General features: G+C 38.4%; 1 protein-coding gene and 1 long non-coding RNA gene across 11 annotated transcripts in view; one reads left to right on the top strand and one right to left on the bottom strand.

Annotated features, from left to right (window-relative positions):
• Positions 1–21235, bottom strand: part of NTRK3 (neurotrophic receptor tyrosine kinase 3) — a 956517-nt gene that overhangs the window by 934641 nt on the left and 641 nt on the right. For all 10 annotated transcript variants that reach the window (XM_073568722.1, XM_073568721.1, XM_073568726.1 and 7 more), the window contains exon 2: positions 20280–20870. In XM_073568722.1, coding sequence (XP_073424823.1) covers positions 20280–20521 — 242 coding nt within the window. In that variant the 5' untranslated portion in view covers positions 20522–20870. The remainder of the gene's footprint in view (positions 1–20279; positions 20871–21235) is intronic.
• Positions 17807–21235, top strand: part of LOC141084204 (uncharacterized) — a 72685-nt gene continuing 69256 nt past the window's right edge. Inside the window, exon 1 of the long non-coding RNA XR_012230953.1 lies at positions 17807–17853. This is a non-coding gene — a long non-coding RNA (uncharacterized lncRNA). The remainder of the gene's footprint in view (positions 17854–21235) is intronic.

The following is a 21235-nucleotide window of genomic DNA, read 5'->3' as shown; positions in this document are numbered from 1 at the left end:
TTGATATACTGTAAGTGTAAAATTGTCTTCATTTCTAAACACTTTAGTGTTGTACAATTCCTCTTTCATGGATTTTATTTCTTTAGGCACTTCTCGCCTTATCTTGTTCAGTGTTCCCACGATGGTTGTTCCTTTGCTTTTTAGCTGTTTAGCTAATTTTACTGAAGTAAAATAATTATCGGTTGTAACATTGCGCCCTTTTTTCAAAAACGGGTCCAATAACTTCATTACCACATGGTCAGCTAAACGGTCCTCAGCACGGCGTGTGTCATCTTTTGCCTAGATAAGGGAAGCCATTTGCCAGATATTTGCTCTCCTTATCAACAGCTAGCCAATATTTGTGGCCATATTTATCTGGATTGGAAGGCATGTACTGCGTGAATGGACACCTAGTTTTGCTTGGGAAAAGTTGCTCATCCACCGTTATGTATGGGCCAGGTTTGTAACACGCAATACAATTTTCAATAAACCTGTCCCACACAGTAGAAAATAGAGCAAACTTGTCTGTTTGCAGTCTCTCCAATCGAGTAGATTTCTCATCAAATCTGATAAGATAAGAGCCTAGAGTAAACAAGCTATTTTGTTCAGTATTACACAGTAATACAAGCAGGTAAAACACAAGGAAAATGTGAAAAGTTGACATGTAAATTGAACTACATCTATATGAACATCAGGGTAAATAAGACAGAGTGAAAAAATTATGCACAAAACTTTATAGCAACATTTAGTGACAAAAGGACCTCAAAATATAGTAGGGAGTCAAAATGACTCCCTTCAGTAGCTCTTGGTAAATTTTGAAAAAAACGCGCAAATTTTTCACCAAAATTATTTATTCTCACAAAATCTTTTTTCACATCATATTTGAGGAAAAGTCACCGAGTTTCAAGCCGGAATTCTGAAAAATGTAGTCACAGAAGAGAAATAAAAAACGAAAGGAGTCAAAATGACTCCATCAGTAGTTCTAGTACCACAAATGTCTTAAATAGTAATATATTTTCATCTTTTTGAGGCTCTTGCGGTTGGTTCTACTTTAAGAATTGGTGAAAATCACATGTGAAGACTTTTTTTTAACAGAAACCATAACAAAAAATTGCAATTATTAATTAGGGAGTCTGAAACAAAATATTTATTTTAAATAATTTAACCCTTTTAGATATTCAATTAAAGAGGACCTGTCACTTGCTAAATGACCTTGTTCTCCATAATGTGAAGCTGTTGTGTTTTTCCTGCGCCTCTCCATTCATGAGATACAGACCCATTTATTTTTTTTGCTACTTATATGCAAATCTATTCTTCTATGACAAGGAGAAGTGATCCTCATGAAAATGCCTAAAAAGAAACATTTATGGAAAAAGTCATCTTCAATACTGGTAGCGGTAATGCTCATTAGTAATTGAAGAACCTAATACATATATACTCATACTCGTCCACGCAGGCTCTCTGGGTTCGGTAATCCCTGCCATTAGCTAGCATCTATTTTACCTTTTTAGGCCATGCTGTATAGACATTTTGGTGTCTCAATACCTACCACAGTCACTTTGTGGAGCTGGGGTCCTGGGTTCAAATTAGACCAAGGGCAGAATCTCAATGAAATAAATTGTATTACTAAATTCTTTTGTTATGCATTTTGAGAAGAATTTCACATGGCTGACCTCAAAGCTCATATCTCGTTTCAAGGACAACTTTCTCTTATACGATTTGACATTTATAACAATTATTTGTTGCATTGTGGTCACGTATGTATACATATGCCACTGTACAACCAAACATAATATGACCTCTGACCATAAGCACATGCCTGAAATCCTCACATTCAATAACTCTTGATCATTGCCTCATACTTCGTAAGAATGGATAAGGAACTACATTCAGAAAAAGAATAGAGCTATTGTGCAGATGTCCACACTCATAGTGTAAGGACAAATTCACAAAACTGCATGTGACAGAAAGAACAATGACACGATTATGTCAGGGTGGTCAAATAAAAAAAAAATGAAGATGGAGAAAAACAAAACTTCCATTCCCACCCGCTACTGATTAATTCATATTTCTATGATACAGTAACCTCAAGCTATCAATTGTGCTATAATTGAAAAAGAAAAACAATTATCTATATTATAATATATCTAGACATATAATGAACTCCTTCAATACATAGTGCATATCAAAAATTATCTATATTAAAATATATCTATATACAGTATATCTAATGAACTCCCTCAATATATAAAGTAGCATGTAAAAGCTTGGACACCCCTGATCAAAATTACTGTTATTGTGAACAGTAAAGCAAGTTGAAGATGAAATTATCTCTAAAAGGGCTAAAGTTAAAGATGACACCTTTCCTTTGTTTTTTAGGCCAAAAAATATATAGATTGTTTTTTACATTTTAAAAATTACAAAAAGGAAAATTGGCTGACGCAAAAGTATGGGCACCCTTGGAGATTTGTGTGCTCAAGTAACTTTGACCTGCATTCAGACCATAAAGAGGTTGTCCACTACTTTTACATTGATAACCTATCTTTAGGATAGACCACCAATGTCTGATCATTCGGCCACACCCGGTACCCCGCCTATCAGCTGTTATCGGTGTCAGCGGCCGCTGGACAAAGTGCTCACTTTCCGAGCTGTTCTGTCTATTTGCAGTGGTAGCGGCAGGGCACAACACATCTGCCTCCTACTGATTTGAATCAGACATGGATGTGTAGTACCAAGCCCCAGTCTCTACCTGTAGACAGCGCAAATTGGTAAGTGAGTACTTCAGTCTGGAGGCCACCCCCGCCAACACCGATAACAGCTAAATGGCGGAGTTGCCAGATGTCAGACTCTGGCTGATCAGACATTGATGACCTATCATAATGATAGGTCATTAATGTAAAAGTGGTGGACAGCCTCTTTTATTAGTCTGTTAGGGTTATGACTTGTTTACTATCATTGTTGGGAAGGGCCAAGTGATGCAAATTTCCTAGCATTATAAAAACTCAGCCTTTTTTAACCTTGTGCCAAAAATAGCAGCCATGAGTTCTTCGAAGTAGATGCCTAGCACTGTGAACATGAAAATGGTGGAGGCCCACAAAGTAGGAGAAGGCTATGACAAGATGGCAAAGTGTTTTCAAGTTGCCCTTTCCTCAGTTAGAAATATAGCTAAAAAAATGGCAAAAAAAGTTCATCGCAAAATTGTTGTGCAAGCATTTTGCAATTTTTTGCATTTCAGTTTTTATTAGTGCCGCCAAAATCTTCAGAGCTTAGCTGGGACATTGGATCAACTGAGGCATGACATCACAGCTTGTCTCATTTATGAAGATGTCCCTTATGCCAGAAATTTTACTTCAGTGCCTGAATGGAGTAAAATTAGTGGTGAAGTGTGTGGAGGTGCATGCCACTTGTTAGACATGTGCACCTCTTAATGAATCAGGAGTGTATGACTCCAGTTCAGCCCCCCCCTATCAAAATCAGTGAGATTTGTTCTGAATATCTTACAGTTATATATGCCATTCATTGCAGCACACAGTCACCCTAGATTTGCATACGTGCACTTAAAATATGCTTTTATATAGAATCATAGAATGTTAGAGTTGGAAAAAGTTGGAAGTGACCTCCAGGGTCATCATGTCCATTGAAAGAGAACTCACCTCCTCTCATGGCAGACTATTCTACTCATTGACTACTCTCACTGTCAAAATGTATTTGCTAATATCTGATCTGAATCTTCTCCCTTTCAGTTTCATTCAATTGCTTCTCGTGTTTCCATGCACAAATGAGAATAATGATGATCCCTCTACACTGTGACAGCCCTTCAGATATTTGTAGACAGCTATTAAGTCTCCATTTAACCTTCTCTTTAGCAAGCTAAACATTCCCAGATCCTTTAACCGGTCCTTGTAGGACATACATTGCAGTCCGCTCACCATCCTGGCAATTCTTCTCTGAACTTACTCCAGTTTTCTATATAGCCACAGAAGTTCATGATGACATCAACTGTTCTTATGAATTACAGTAGAAGAACATTATTTTATCTGTTTTAAAGGAGTTGTCTGACATATGAGAGACGTTTATGTGACAGTGCCTATCTCTAGAAACTGATGCCCTGTTTCTTCCAGCATCTGATCACCAGTGAGTGTAGAGGGTGTGGTGCCTATGCCAGCTCTCTCCATTCATTGCTGTAAGAGCTCTGAACTAAAGCCAAGCAAATATTGCAGGCCGTATACAAAGCTCCCATCACAATGATTTGACAGAGCTGGCGCATGCACTGCCACCACTTCAGTCACTGGCAGCTGGATTTCCCATTCCAGAGATCAGTGTGGGTGGCAGAGGTAGGATGTGGATATCATCTGGATATGCCATAAACATTCTTCATTACTAAGTGCAAATACATCAAAATGGAGTCTAAAAAAAGTGATCCAGAGAAACAATTGGCATATATTTTTCTTAAACCGCAGTTTCTGTCACAGAACATGGTGAGATGTGTTTTAAATAATCTAGTACCAGCCAAGCACTATGGGATTGCTATATACAATGACAGCAGCAATATTTTTTATCAGTATAGATGTATATCTGCATTGAAAGCCATCTTTATCAAATCCATTATCTATGAGCTATTGCTATCAATTATTCAGTCATTTATATTTATTATTTACAGTGGCTTTATTATGCAAGATTTGAAATGTATATGTCATTGATTTCTGGGTTAAGCATGCGTTTTCCCTCCTGACTCTACAAGGTGTCAAGCAAGAACTCCTGACATGGATGGCAAGCGTAAAACACTGTCACGATAAAATCCTTGATGTGCCCTTTGTTATTCAATCAAGTTATTTTTATATTATTTGGTCTGTTATGTCACATAATGTTATTTTGGTTTCTAGTTTAGATTAGTCTAGTCTAGCTTTTTGTAGATATAAGAAACATTTTCTTATAAGTCAAGAATCTAGGACATTTGCTGAATAAGAACTATTCATAAAGGTCAATGAATTAGAGGAATCCTTTACTTATCTAAAACACACAATAACAATCAAAATACAGGCTGTTCTCTTTCTGGAAGAATTAACAATATTGGAAATGAAAAGGCTTCATGAGTAGAGTTTAGATTTTGATCTATTTTAAAGGGAGACTCCAGATCCCCACCAGAGTTTCTGTACTTTACTGTATTGATGCAAATAACCAGTCAATCACCTTTATTTTTTGCTGGTTAAGTTATCAACCCATCCTTACTGTAATGTACAACACCTCTCCCTGCTCTGACAGCCTGGTGAGTTCATGCTTTTATTTAGGAGCTAAGCAACCTCAATGGCCCCAACAGATCTATCTATCAAAGCCAATGGCTGCTCACTCTCCCCAGTCCTGCCAACTCGCTGCCTAGGGGTAACCCTTGACTTTTCCCTCTCCTTAAGACCACATATCTGAACCCTTTCAATGTCTTGCAGATTTCAACTCAAAAATATTTCCCGGATCCATTTATTCCTAAACCAAGAATCGGCAAAAACACTAGTGCATGCCCTCATCATGTCATGCTTTGACTAATGCAACCTTCTACTCTGTGGCCACCCTTCTAGTACTGTCGCACCCCTCCAATCTATCATAACCAGTGCTGGCTGACTAATCCACCTGTCCCCCTGCTATATCCTCGGCCTCTCCTCTCTGCGAATCCCTTCACTGGCTCCCCATTGCCCAGATATTCCATTTCAGAACACTAACCATGACATACAAAGTCATCCGCAATCTATCTCCTCCATACATATATCTTGGGCTTAGTCTCCCGGTACTTACCTGCACGCAACCTCCAATCCTCACAAGATCTCATTCTCTACTCCCCTCTTATCTATTCTTCCCACAATCACATACACAATTTCTCCCCTACATCCCCCCTGCTCTGGAACTGTCTACCACAACATATCAGACATATCAGACTCTTGCCTACCGTGGAAACCTTCAAAACAAACCTGAAGACCGACAAGCCTACTACCTGTAGTAACCCTTGCTCTATATCACTGTATGACCAGCTGTACCCTCACCTACTATTTCCTCACCCATCCCTTGTAGACTGTGAGCCCTCGTGGGCAGGATCCTCTTTCCTCATGTATCAGTCAGTGACTTGCATTGTTCATGATTATTGTCATTTTTTTCCTTGATTTTAATGATGTTTGCCTCTTTCACATGTAAAGTACCATGGAATAAATTGCTCAATAATAATAAATACAGTAATAATAATAATCTTAAAAGACAGGGCTGCAGCTTTAAAAGACAGACCAGTAACCTTAGGAAATGATGATATAGGATCAGGATTTGTCAGGCTTCCAATAATGTTAAGTAACAATTAACAATTTTTAACCAAAATTAAAGGTGATTGAAATATATAAAATATTCTATACTGGAATATTTTGGCTGACAGTTAGCTGCATGCATCTTGTAGAAGTTTAAGAACTAATAATTCACACAATCTAAATATCACCAAAAAACCTTGAAATTTCAATAGAAAAAAATTCCATGGAATTTTTTGGTATGATGGGAACATCACCTGTACGAGTAAACTTCTGTAAAGGTCAATGTTCCACGCTTGAGTTTCTCATCCGGCCACTAAATCATGTAAGAAATCTCACAACATACTCATCAATCTAGGAGTCTTCGGATCTTCGTACTGATCATTAGGTGATTTCTTTCCATATAAAATACAGTGAACCCTATCTAAAAGACCACCTGTTTGAGAAGGCCACTCAAAATCAAGGCCAGATTTCCTGTGATAGGTTGCCACCATATATTATGCATACTAGTAAGCTTTTCATATAAAGCATTCCACTTTCCAAAAAAAGCCCATTTCAGAAACTTACTAATAGTGCACCTGAAAATTAGCCCTAATGCAGCACGAAGGCTCAGTGGTTAACGCTATTGCTTTGCAATGCTGGGGTCCTGGGTTCAAATCCCACCAAGGACACATCTGCAAGGAGTTTGTATGTTCTCCCCGTGTTTGCCTGGGTTGTCTCCCATGTATTGATCAGGAATTTAGAATGTGAGCCACAATGGGGACAGTCTGTAAAGTGCTGTGGAAGTAATGGCGCTATATAAGTGAGTACAATAAATACAATGGAGGTATCTTCAATTCTTCTACTATTGTCATGTTAGTTCTAATAGCATCTGCTTGTCTACACAACATCATCATCTTATTTCAAATGTCACTAAGATCTTTATTCTGCATTACTTTCTGCTACTCACAGCTATCTGTCTTGCTATTGTAGATGTCATTATCTTCATATCAGGTTTTAGAAAAGAGTAATAATCTTCACTAATGGGTTTTGTTACTGCGTAAATATGAATCTTGTAACCTACAGTTCTGCATTAGACACAAGAAATATGTCTTCCCCAATAAAAGAAAGTATTAAAAAGGAAGGGAATTCTGTAGCATTGTACATGCAGTCCTTCTGTATCTGTGGGCAGCACAATTTGTGGAAAAAGATCTAGTATAACTTATGCTTCATTCATTTAAATGCATTTATTGAAATCCCTGCTTCGGAGTCCAGTAGGCGGTCCCACACAGATATGAGATACAACCAACATGTGGTGCCACCACAGAACACGAACGAATACACAGGCATTGAAACAGGATACCCATGTAGTCCATGGACCAAATGTGAAGGAGCGAGAGAGAGTGAAAGACCCAAGTTTGTAGCTGTTCCCTGCTCTGATGATGAGGACACCCATCTCTTATGTAAGGATGACTTCATATGTATTTAAAAATGACATTGTGTAAACCAAACTAAACTCTTAAGTACCATTTTTTGCAGAATACAATGTTTTCTTTACTATTATTGCACCTAAATGTGAATGACCCATCATATGGAAACGCTTGTTCATATTGATTGTATGTACCCTCATTTACATAGCCTTAGGTGCCTTGCACTCTACATGTATAGATTAGGCTTATGTTACATAAAAATCTTGACACCACATACAAAGTTAATAGACTACTGTGGAAAATCCTGACATTTTACTAATAAGCCATAGATAAATGATTTTATTTTATACTAGGTATAGGACCGGTGCAATTGGCCCCTAAATAGAACATTTAAGGGAATCTGTCAGCAGATTTTTGCTATGTAATGTGAAGACAGCAGCAGATACAGGTTAAAACACAGAATTCAGGGATGTGTCACTTGTCAAAGTGTGTTGTTATTTACTAACTGTGAAGGATTTTTCATGCACAGATTAACATTTCCGGACTAGTCCGATAACTAAGCTGCTCACTGTTTGTGAACTTTGTTCATGGAGAGCCTGGTGGGGGCGGGGTTTGCTTTCTCAGCTCTGCTTCTTTCTAAATCTGAAAGCTCTGATTGTTTCAGAATGGCTGCACCAATTAATCCAAGTGATACATCATTGGATTCAGGGTTTCTTTGCCTACATCAGCCTGCTCTCAGATGAGGCAGCAAAAACCTGCTGATTGATTCCCTTTAAAATGGAGTAATAGGGACAGTTTCATTAAAAAAAGAATAACAGTCTCAATTTATTATTGATTAACCTTTATTTTCAGGGAATGTGTTATATATTTAAAAATGCTATTATGCCTGGCACTTATACTAAGAGCTCCACTACCAGGAGAAAATTAACTTTATACTTCCAGTAACTTTCGGGTTTCAGTCACAGGGATAGTGCTGCCACGGGTTCAGTCTCCGCTTAGTGTATAGAGAGTGGCATCTGCAACTGCTCCCCAGCACTGGCTGACAGCCAGGTCTAATGATGAGCTTGCAGTCAGTCAGTGCTGGGGGCGCGAATACAGCCGTCGCTCCCTATGGACAAAGCATTGACTAAACCTGCGCTGATGCCACACCGTGACTAGAGGAATAAGTTAATTTGCAACCTTTAGCGAGACTTTAAAAACAGGCGCCGGGCAGATTCAGAACACTATTAACCTGCCAATTAACCCTGTTTCTGCAGGTTAATAGTGTTATTTTCACATGACAGGATACCTTTAAAGACATTGTCGCACAATTGCAACTTGCATAGGTGGATAGGTATTAAGTGTCCGATTTGGCTATTTGTCAGTCCCATAGACAATGAACGATGCAGTAGTGCGCATGCGCGGCTGGAGGACTACTTGGAATGATATGATTCCTAAGAGAATTTAATTAGACTTGGTGGCACTGCTTCTTTTTCTTTGCCCTCAATCAACAATAAATTGGTGTTTTGGGATGTCTTTTGGTTATGATCAATACCAGTTTTTTTACTCTGGATGATAGATATGTTTCCAAATCAGTGACGCACAAACAATTAGTTTAAAATGGCCTAAAAGACATTGTAAAAAGAGTCTTAAAGTTGTCCAACCAGAATAAGGTTTACACTGGAGTCTATCCCAGTAGCCACATAGTGCGTCATGGTTTGCCAGGAGGACAATATGTTTCAGTTTCATGTAGGTAGCTTTATGAAATGGTAATGTAGTACATCTGATAGGATTCTGGCTTGGTGTAAGGTGCTTGATCTGTAAGGATAATCAGTTTCATTTAGTGGAGAGCAGACGGAATGGAGACTGGAAGCATTAAACAAGTTGATTTAACCTACAGTAATGGGTGTTGCAGGCGTTCTCTTAGGACTCCAGCAGACTACCATCTGGCCACAATTGATTTCCCATTCAGGACATTAGTTAGCCTTATCACATTGACAAAATGGCTTCCTCCACCAGTCTTGACAAGAAATGAATGAGCGCAATTTGCACATTCTCATTTGCAAGGTTGTGACAAAAAATTCTAATTACATTTGCATTTGTGAAATACTAGCCTTCCGTTCTTCTTCCATTTCTCAATCACGGAAAAAGGCATTACTGACGAATCATCACAATAAAAAAAAGAAGAGAAGAAAAACACTATGTAATTTTGAGATCTGGAATATGTGTCCAACTGACTGCGAAAACCACCCATTAAATATAATCATCCATTTCTTCACATCTAAAAGCAGGTTCTTCAACCTTGCACCTGGCATACAGCTGACTATACAGTTATGATTGGAGCCTGTACCTTGTGGATTATAACAGCAGAGGCCATGTCTACTGGAGGAAGTAACAAAGGTAAAGTGTCTGGGATAATAAAGAAGAAAGGATATGTATCAACAAAGCTGGTATTGTGCTTCCACATACCAACAATTACAAGCTCATCATTGGAAATGATCTGTGTATGGATCATCGCTTATAGCACAGTATTTATATTCTCCTTCATAGTAATAAATGGTGGAATATATTTACATTTACCAGGTTGAACATGAGATGGGACATAATTTAGAGTAGCCATCAACATCATAATCAATGGACCATCGTTCTTCATGGACGGATTGTGCGATGTTCTCTAGTATAGGTCACAATAAGCCTACAGTAAAAGGCTATAATATCTAAATAATATTGCACATTCAATATACCCTTGATTATGTGCATATAGTCTTGCTCTATAATGGAAAGTATATAGTTCCATTTTGCAATATGTGCTAGATGTGTATGCTTTTCATTAGGCTAATTAGCAAGCAAGGGATCAATCAACAATTAATGATTTCTATCTCTGTGATGCACTGATTGACCTGATACATTACAGCAGGCAATATTCATATGTAAAGCAAAAAACGCAAACATCCTCTCGCTGTTTATATATATATATATATATATATATATTATATATATACTGTATATATATATAAGCATAAATTAATATTCAATTTATATTTGCTTTCCATAAGTCAATTCCCTGCTATAATGAATAAAAAGCATCAAGAAAAGGTAGAGTAGGGTCCCAGTAAACAAAAACAACCAGAAAAATAGACCTCTAAACTATAACTTTTAATGCAACATAGTTAAAAACTCCCATCAAAGGCCAAATGTTGTGTAGATTAAAAAAAAATCTATGAGGGTCCATATAATGTTTAACAAAAACAGTATATATAAAAGTAGGGGGCCTGTTAAGCCTGAATAATCCCTAGGTCTCCCCTACTGATATGGCGCACCCGCTCTTCGTTGGCTATCCCTCGAATCCCTATTACACACCTACCCTACAGTGCTGCACAGGTAGGGAATCAAATTACAATTAGACCTGGTTGAATGCCATTATCAACCATATGCCCACTGAATAACAAACATCTACAAGTATATGTTTATACACAATATAAAGTCCCTAAAGCCCCCGTTACACAAAGCGATATCGCTAGCAATATTGCTGTAATGTCACCGATTTTGTGACATAGCAGCAATATTGCTAGCGATATCGCTACATGTGATACTTGCCTCCGTCCGGCTCCCCCGCTGCTCATCGCTGGTCACGCGAGAACGCCCTGGACCATTTCTCGTCGGGCGCTTCCTGCTGGGCTTCCTGTGGCGCCGAAGATCGACGCGTGGACGCGGGCGGGAGGACGTCAGGATCGCCACGTCTGACAGGTAAGTAGCGACCCCCGACCACTGCTATGTCGCTGGTGAGATCTGCCTGTGTGGCAGCTCACTAACGACCACTTAGCGATGCACCAGCGATCCATATCGTTATCGGGATCGCTGGTGCATCGCTAAGTGTAACGGTACCCTAACAGTGTTATTCACAAACTCCTAAAAAAGGGAATAATCAGGGAAATGTAGCTACCAGAATGTTTCCAAAATCCAAACACCACCCAGGATGCATATTAATAATATACCTCTTATCTGGATGATCCTTATTTTATCTAGATGAATAACCATATCTTAAAAAGTATGGTGCCAAGTACAGGATAGGAGATATGGATACCATAGTTTTTTTTCTTTTTTTTCCTTTTTATATGAATCTTTCCTTTTATAATTACTGTGTATACTAAATACACACATATATTATGCATTAAAATGTAGATGCGTATGAATATTTAACTACAATGTTAGTCCTTAGAAGACATCTGGTATTGGATATTAATTGGGTAACAGGTAAAGCATTGGTATTAGAGGGGTTGTCCTGTCCATATCGATAACTCTGCAGTCACTCTGTGTGACTGTACTGGTGCAGCCCACCTAAACATGCCAGTTTCCATTTTTGCCATTGCACATCTGGAAGAAACATTTCCTGATGCCACAGGGCAGCAGCAGCAGCAGCTATCTACACACTTTTATAGGTGTCATGCCTGCACGCACTTTCATGTGAGTGCTTCCGTCACTTATACTTAGCCTTTACCAGACAGTTTTGTCCTATTTTATGTGTGCATTTGTCTCTCTCTAGAGATTTCTTATAAGAGATCAGTCTTGTGAGATTCCCAACATAGAAGGTGCGACGAACGTCAGCCAATTCAAAGTCTAGTCACTTGAAAGCCAAAGAAAATCATAGATCACTATCATTTTCCAAGCTGTATAAATATTTTTCTTTATATAGGAGTTGTGCCTCTCTACCCTATATTCAACTATGTTAGTGGTTAAATACATTTAGAACCGCAAAAGAAAAGGAGAACGTATCAATTCGCTATGGCAAACCTGTCACTTAATAAGTCATGTTTCAGAATCATTTGCTGCAAATAGAGCCAGCTCAATACTATGGAAGTGAGATGTGAAGGAAAGTGATCATGAGAGCTGTCTTCAAGATTAATGATGATCTTGGAAATCATGACCCATAAAGAAGACTAATAAAGTGATAGGATGGCTGTTGAATGCATGGAGAAGAAACTAGTTTTCTATAATACTTTCCAGACATAAAAACAACACAAGGAAAAAAAAATGTTCATCCACTTTAAAGAGCCGACCCATTGGTGATGGCAAAAGACATTGGCGAGAGAAATGTGACACTTGGAGATTGTCCACATAATCACAGTGGCATTGCAATTCAGCTTTTGGCAGCTCTTAAAAACAACTTGAAGGCAACTGGGTTTAGTTACATGGAATAAAGGACGTAAAAGTTGAGTTAAATAACGGATTTGTCCTAGGAATGCAGTTGGAACATGGGCCAAGTTGGTGCACAGTGTCAATAGGCTTCTGGCCTCTAGCCAATCGAAAAGAGTAGATTCTACAGGTTGGGAACGTCAATAGAGTGACAAATTATAGACTTCTAGCACAGTAATAGAACCTAGATAAGAAGTGCTTCATTATACAGATCAACAAGCCATGCAAACCTTCAGATAATAAGATCTAAAGAAGTGTTTTAAACCCCACACAAAATTAACTGTTTGAAAGAGACGTGACCAGACCTTTAAAGTGTTGTGCTACAATAAAATGATTCTACATTAGGGTTTTCCGAGAATGCAAGCAATCCTTTGCCGTAAATAAGTTCCAATAACCTCTGCATATGCTATCGGCATCATGTAAAAAGTAAATTACGGTCTATCAATACTAATTACAAAACACTCAATGCTTTAATCTAGACCAACCACTCCTACAGTTTGAGTTTTAGAGATCTATTTATCAAAGTTTTCCACCACCTTATCTCAGTTTATATCCTTATGGGTAACTTTTGCTTTTCTCAAATATTTTCACATTTAAAAATAAAAGTATTTTATAGAGAAAAACAGCACAACAAGCAATACAAAGTTTGGAGGATAGTTGTAAATTATGCCAAAACAGGTAAAAAAGAACAAACCTGAAACTTGAAAATTGATACTACATCATTATGGTAAAATTTATGGCTTAGATGTCACAATGGAAGCTCAAAGCTCTATTAAAGTCCCCCCAAAAGGGCAATAACAATATCCAAAAAGTTTAATGTGGATATGTGCATATATCTTAGGGCCCCGTCACACATAGCGACTCACCAGCGATCCCGACAACGATATCAACTTGTCAGGATCGCTGGTGAGCTGTCAAACAGGCAGCTTCACCAGCGATCAGCACCAGCGACACCGAGCTGGCGCGTCGCTGTGTACGTTAGTTACCAGCGCGCTGATGCAGGGAGCTGGTAACTAAGGTACACATCGGGTTTCTAAGCAGCGCGCATCACTTCGAAACCCGATATGTACCTTGGTTACCAGCTCCCTGCATCAGCGCGCTGGTAACTAAGGTACACAGAGGGTTTCTAAGCACCGCGCGCTACTTAAAAACCCTGCATTTACCTTAGTTACCAGTGCGCTAATCGCTGATCGCTGGTCTCCCGCCTGTCACACGCAGTGATGCGTGCTGGCCAGCGGGAGACCAGCGATCAAAAAAATGCAAGCAAGGGGGCCGGTGGCTGATAGGTGTCATACACAGCGATCACGCTGGTGAGAGCACTGTTGCTTTACAAAAACTCGCTAGCAAGATCGCTATGTGTGATGGGGGCTTTAGATAGTTGAAGGTATCTATTTCTGTCAACCACTCAATAATACACATGTTCACCCAAGCATGCATGTGCTGTTAAAAGGGAGATCTCTCTAGGGAGGTTATCTCCTGGGAAAACAAAAGCATTGGGAATTGAAAAATCATCATGTCTTCTTTACCTTATATAATCTGTCTACGTAAAGTCAGAATGCCCCATAAACAATACTACATAAATCAGTCCCACCGCAGTCGACAGGTTTAAACATCTTTGCTCTGGTTTCTTTGAGGTACATTAGTATTTTGTCCAACAGTATAACATGGGTGTTTTTCCCAGTATAAAAATTCCAAATCCTTAAATACTGTAATGTTCCCAGTTGCTCAGATTTGAAAATGATGCAACATTATAATTTTGCTTTGCCCCAACTCTTTTATTTATGCGTCAGGCCTTTGCGTAGATCACAATATACAATTACATTGGATCGTAATGCAGTCCATGAGAAAATGTTTTGCATCCTTATTAAATATCACATTTTTATTCTTGACGCTAAGTATATATTTTACTGGGAAAAGGTACTATAAATACATAGAAATAATATATTTAAATGATAAAAAAATGTGATTATCGCTAAAGGGAATTATCCCATTAGCTCAAGAATTATTTAACAATCCAACCAACATTTAAAAGTATAGTGGTCAAAACACTTTATCAAAATTTTATATTTCTGGGTTTAGTGAACAATACCATTTTAAAGGACACTTTTTCAAAGACTAAGGTTTACATCTGGACTAAAGGTGGACAAAATGTTCTTCTGTGTTTTTGTGGGTTTCCTTATACTTCAAAAATATATTGATATACAGTATTTATCGGATTTCTAGGAAAAAGTCCCCAGTGTATGTTTTTGGCTGAAATAGGGGAATTAGATTGCGAGTCCCATTTGAGAACAAAGAGTAAAGTTATTGGTGACAATCTCTGTACAATGCTGCAGAATATGATGGTGTTATATTATTGAAAAGAAGCAAATCAGTAAAAAGTTTAAAAACATTACGATTTATTCATGATTAAATTTCGCCTTACATTAGCAAAATTATTAGAATGCACCTTATACTTGTATTACCATGAATGTAATCATCGGACTAAATTCAACATTTATATCAAGTTCACCGAATAATTATTTGTATGATTAGTATTAGCATAACATCATACATGGCTAGGACACTTCTGAAATATTCAAGGGGGTCTCAAAACTGGGACCTACAACGCACTTGAGAACAGGGTGCCGGGGCAAGATGTAGTTGATAGAAAAGTGGCCATACATATGTAATTCAAACATTTCTATCAGATATTTATGGTATATACTCTTTTGATAAGTCTCCCATGTGAGAACACCCCTTTAGCATCTGATCAGCTTACATATATTGAAAACATACAAAGAAGAACAAAATTGCCGCACCCAAAGAAACTCCATAGTTTTATGTCAAGGATTTAAAAAGCAATGGTGAGGCATTTGAGACAATAGAAAATACGGAAAGCAGCCATCTTGAGCTAGGTAAATGCTAATTCTTGGTCCTCAAGGAAGCCTCAATATTCATTCCATGGTCTATATATGTCTAAATGCAAGTCACAGACATTATACGTGTGTATATACATATGTATCCTTTACATGACTTCCATCTGTGTTCATTATGCAGAGTGACTTTCCAGCCGTCATAATGACTGTAGTCTGGCCTCAGTTAGCCTATGTGAAATGAAAAGTTCTGCCTTCACACGTCCAGTAAAATGGAACTGTTGCTTCGTGTCTTGCATTTCTACAGGAAATAATGCGCCCCGCTCAAGAACACTAATTAACTGAGGACTCTGTAAAATTGAATTTATAAACAATCCTCGCGAGCAGAGGTTCGGATACATGTGGTATGACTTTAGAAACATTGGTTACGCCATGTTTCAGCAGAGCAGTCGGAAAATGAACCTGTTAGTCACTGTGTACACAATGCAGGTCTCTTATATGGGTGGCCATATTAGACATGATCTCATAAAGAAAGCTATGAAGGGTCTGCTACTTGGGGCCAAAACCATCAATGATGCAAGAACTAGTACTGCCTCGTATTTCCATCTTGCATTCCTTTGATAATGTCCAGTTGAAGCCTATGTGTGTTATGTGTAAGGTAAGCAGCCTTTGGTTAGTGCATTGCAGATATGATATGGCAGTTATGGAATATACATGGTGTTCTTGAAATTATTGCACATTGCTTAAGCAAATGTCTAAATTACACTGTCACCAATGACAGCGAGTTTGCTATAAAGGTATGAACGCTTGCTGTAGTGTGAAGTAAGGTGAGATCTATGAAGTGTAATTGGAAGGTGGGGGTTGGGATCACAAGTCACTTTGATAGCTACATATAGACATCCTCGTTGCATAGGTTTGGGAATAGACATGTTACTCTCTATGGTTCAGATGTAAATAAAATATATAAAAGGATGGATCCCAGATCAGTCATTCTGTATTTGTAATTCTGTAAATCTGGTAATTCTATATATCTGGTAATTCGGTAAATCTCATTATTCTGCAAACCTATTCTGATTTTTTTTTTACACATTCACTAGTGATGCGTATTCCTTGTATTGGTTAAAGAATTGGATTACTGCTTAGCCTCCTTGCTCTGTTGCACTTTCCTTCCATGTGCAGTGATGAAGCCCACCACTTGTAGCCAGAATACAATCAGCATTCATGAGAGTACTCCTAATTTACAGCAGTACCACCTTCTGCATAAAACAAGGGATCATTGTATTAAATTCAAACAGCTACAACACACAGTCTAGTCTGAATTCAGCAGGCTGTTCCTGGTCAAAGACTGGACTGAAGCCAATAATAAATCCTCCAATTCAATCACGTGTTGTCCTTTCCATCTAGGAATGCCACTCGTGATTGGATTTTAAATTTTCAGCATTTCAGTTCTGCCACTGAACCAGGAAACGATTAGCTCACTGGCAAGTTACCATAAAACATGATTCACATTGGGTGAATGTTTTTTTTACAGGTATATTAACTCGCCAATGTTCCTTTTTAATTAAATAAAAAAACTAGATGCTCAAATTAACCAAACACTTCCATTATCACACCTGCATTCATTATTTATAACTAATCAGACCACAATTTCCTATGTGGCCTAGAATACCACTACAAAATGGATGGATCTCCCATTATGCAGAATTCACTCATACAGCTAAAACAGACACTTTGAAGACTTGTGTCTATATGGGATTTATCAATGGGGTAGTGTTATTTAACAGAATAAAAGTTTTAAAGCCTTCAAACTCGTGAAGAACATTCGTTCTAACATCTCTTGATGTCCTCTAAGGTTTAAAAATGGTGGACTATATTACATGCACTTACATATAGTTAATATGTTTATTAGTGGCGGGCAGGACATTGTCTACCCCATAAAATTATTTGAAAGAATTTTGATTCAAAACTAAAATAAACCAAAATATAAAATACCAAAAGTAATATGCTATTTAAAATAATGTATTTTGCCTTTGTGTTGCATAGAGGGGTTGAGTAGACGATGATGCAAAGAGACAACGCCCTACATCAATTAAATATTTCCCCCTTAGGAAAAGAAATGGTCGCATGGGCGGAGTTACAATCTACAGCAGGGTGGAGTTGTAAAAGGTAAGTATCATACCAATGTATAATATGGAGAATACAGAAACATTTTAGCTATCACTATGGTACAATGTTATTAATATCATTAATCAAAATTTATCTGACTATTGCATGATTTCTGAAGGTTTATCATTTAACAAAAATGCTTGAAGCCTTTTAACAGACGTATCATCACCGTCATTATCAGTCATTGTTATCATGGTGGCCATTTTGGCAACAAAACGGTGTTTAGTACGAGTAAGAATTGAGATGTTGGTGTTGTCCATTGACCAAAGCACCACATCTCTCCTGGTTTCAGTGAGTTAAACTTGATTAATCTACTATCCACCACATGTAACAACCAGTGGAAGCCAATGACCGTATTACTCCATTACTCTTCCTTACATCTCCTAAATGTGTTTTTATAGAACAAAACCACATTGGGCTTTATACTGAAAGTTTATTTTCAATCTCATTCCTGAATTCATTGAAGCAAGCACAGTTTTCCTGGCTCCATGTCATCTAGTCCATGTTTCCCATCTCTCACCCTGCAGTCTCGTTCACAGTATCTCGAGTGCCAAATGAAACAAATAGCCTTGACCAAATGGACCTAAATGTGATGTTTGTAAGGAATGGCAAATTTATAGAGCCAGGGCAGGGAGGCGCGCAGGCACTTGCTAGAATACAATCAAGCAAACCTGCAATTCTCATGGAGAAATAAAGACGTACAATGCAGTATATTGGAAATTGGAGGCAGATGAAGCAACAGCTGACAAATGAACTTGGATGGCATGAAAAACAACCACGGGCCATGTACTGTAGAGCCAAGGTGGACACGAATACTGTTTTATGTATTTAATTTTTCCCATGCCATGTCCACACGCTTCCATGACACCGTCACTTCCTCAGGATTATCTGTGGTGTGTGATCCAGTAGCTGAGCAGAATATTTAAACACTGAGCTGTGTTTTAAATGAGAGGGTGGGGAAGCAAATCTCCATGGCTCTTTCACAAATGCATGGTGTGAAGAAAGAGATAAAAAAAAAGAAATCCTGACGACAAGACTTTCAGCAAACCTTCCTCCAACCAGAAAGGGCTTTAATGCAAGAATTGTCTAGCAACTGGGGGTCGGGAAATAGGAGTTGGAGCATGGAAACATTTTCTACTGTGCTGCTGTCAGTGGGTGAAAAATGCACTAATAATTCTTATCCAAATCATCAAGTGTTTCTGCATTTCCATGCCCTAGATGAAGCCAGCACTAGTTGACAGATTGAACATTTTCCTCTTAAGTTTACCACCATTATATTAGCAATGAATTATTACATCATTTCTATGGCAAACTTAAGAGCTTGGTAATTTTTTTTCTCTTTGATGTGCCATTATGAACATTCAATGCAGTGTTGCTACAGATATGACATATAATAGGTTAATCACAAAAAAGCAGTTAACTCTTTCTTGCTCACAGGACCCTCTTGCAACATCATGAGTTAATTCTTTGGAAGCCAACCATATGCAACAGTATAAACAGGAACCAAAGAAAAGAACTATCTGCACCATTAGCAATCTGCCAGTCATTTGTTTCCTCTATAATTAGCATCTGGAGAAAGGGTGAGAAAATGGAACTTTGGATGGCTTTTCCTATGGAAATCATTTTGGGTTGGGATACAAGTTTGGAACTGCATTGACCATTTAATACCAGAAAGATACAAAAATAGCCATTAATGCAGCGTACTGCCACCAGTTTGGCTATGACAACCATTGCTAGCTGAAGATAGGATGGTTCTGAAGCAAAGACACCTTCTGTCTGTCTTGGGTGTCCATCTCTTTATATAAATTAATTAAGGCAATTCTCAAGATATACATTATACTGCCAAACCATGAAGAATCTACGTGCATCGTGTCCTATATACCAACATAATGCTGTCTGAGTGACTTGAGGATGACTGATGTCTTACGACACTGCAATATAAGTTGATACCACCCTATATCATCTCATAGTAAACCAGTTACCGCATTCTCATTCTGTGCTGTTATCTTCCAACTATACAAGTCACCACATCTACAATAGAGACCACTCACAGTACGTAAGGTTTTTTAGTTCCAGTCTAGAAGCAGCTCAGTAGAAAGCTACTAAGGCAGAAAAATAGAATATCTCTGTTTTCCCATGGAAGATAATTAATAAGAGTTATTATCATGCCCAGTATTCCCATGGCTCGGTGCAATGTAACCAGATTACGTCCATTCAAGTTAAGCAAATCTCTGTATTTGAGGAAGTGAAGGATTATTTGTGTATAGACTATAAAAATCCCAGCATCATAAAATAAAATAGAAGTTGATAACACGGTTCAGAAAGACAGGCTTATGAACCTGCTGTTGGATACAAGACACGGTGCAATCACTGCCATCATACAGCAAATGGCACATTTCAGTTTCTGGTTGGAATGCAAGACTTACATTGAAATGATGTTCTTGGAGAGGTCAGTGATGTTGAAGCTGGTGGTCGCATTAGTTGATTCCTGCATTTCCAAGAGGGGAAATATGTTTCCATTGTCCATTTTGTTGCAGAGAATTTCAATTTTGCTGCACACACAATTAACAGGGCAAGCCATAACCGAACCCATGTAGTCCAGCAAGATGCTCCATAGTAAGAAAATCCTCCAAAAACTGCACTTTGTAGGGTACGGAGACACATCCATTGCAAACAGATGTTTTCGACCCCCAAAAAAAGGGGGGGTGAGAGGGGAAGGAAACCAAGATGAGGAGATATCTCAGCCTTTTCTCTTGATAAGCAATCAGATGTAAAATCCTCTTGCAGCTAAAGTCATCCTGAAATGGCTCAGACGCACACTGCTTTCAGCCCACAGAGATGCATAGTGCCTGATGCTGCTGCTGATGTCTTGTTGATTCCAGATTGTTGGTTTATTTTTTTTTTCCAGGAGATCTACAAGACTTCTGAGGAATGCAATAGAAGATGGGGGAGACAGAAAAAAACGGGTGCTAAAGTCACCAAGTCCCACCTACTGGGCAGATTTCAAACTGTCACACCTGCAAAAAAAACAGAAAGAGAGGAGGTGGGGTGTGGGGAGAGGGAATCAGGGAAAGGGAGTGATACACATACAAGATCAGAGATCAAACAACACGATTTGTAACCTGATGTATGCAAAAAAGACAAATACACTACACCTCCCCTATAAAAAAAAACAAAGCCAAAAAATGACAGTTTTCTCCGCAAGAGACACATTCATTCAGGATGTTCCCTGTCTCAACCCTGGATTCTGCAGAGCACAGTCAGGGCTGCACAGCAAAAAAAAGTTCAAGATGCTATTTTCATCCTTGGATATCATTACCTCGCTTGCATGTCTCTAATGAAGATGGGATACACCGTGAAAGAAGAAAAGGAAATTTTCTAA

This window comes from Dendrobates tinctorius, unplaced genomic scaffold, assembly GCF_039654945.1.
Source record: "Dendrobates tinctorius isolate UK_male_01 unplaced genomic scaffold, ASM3965494v1 ptg000022l, whole genome shotgun sequence".
Taxonomy (NCBI): domain Eukaryota; kingdom Metazoa; phylum Chordata; class Amphibia; order Anura; family Dendrobatidae; genus Dendrobates; species Dendrobates tinctorius.
The sequence above is the reverse complement of the archived record's forward strand: the minus strand, read 5'-3'. Positions and strand labels throughout refer to the sequence as shown.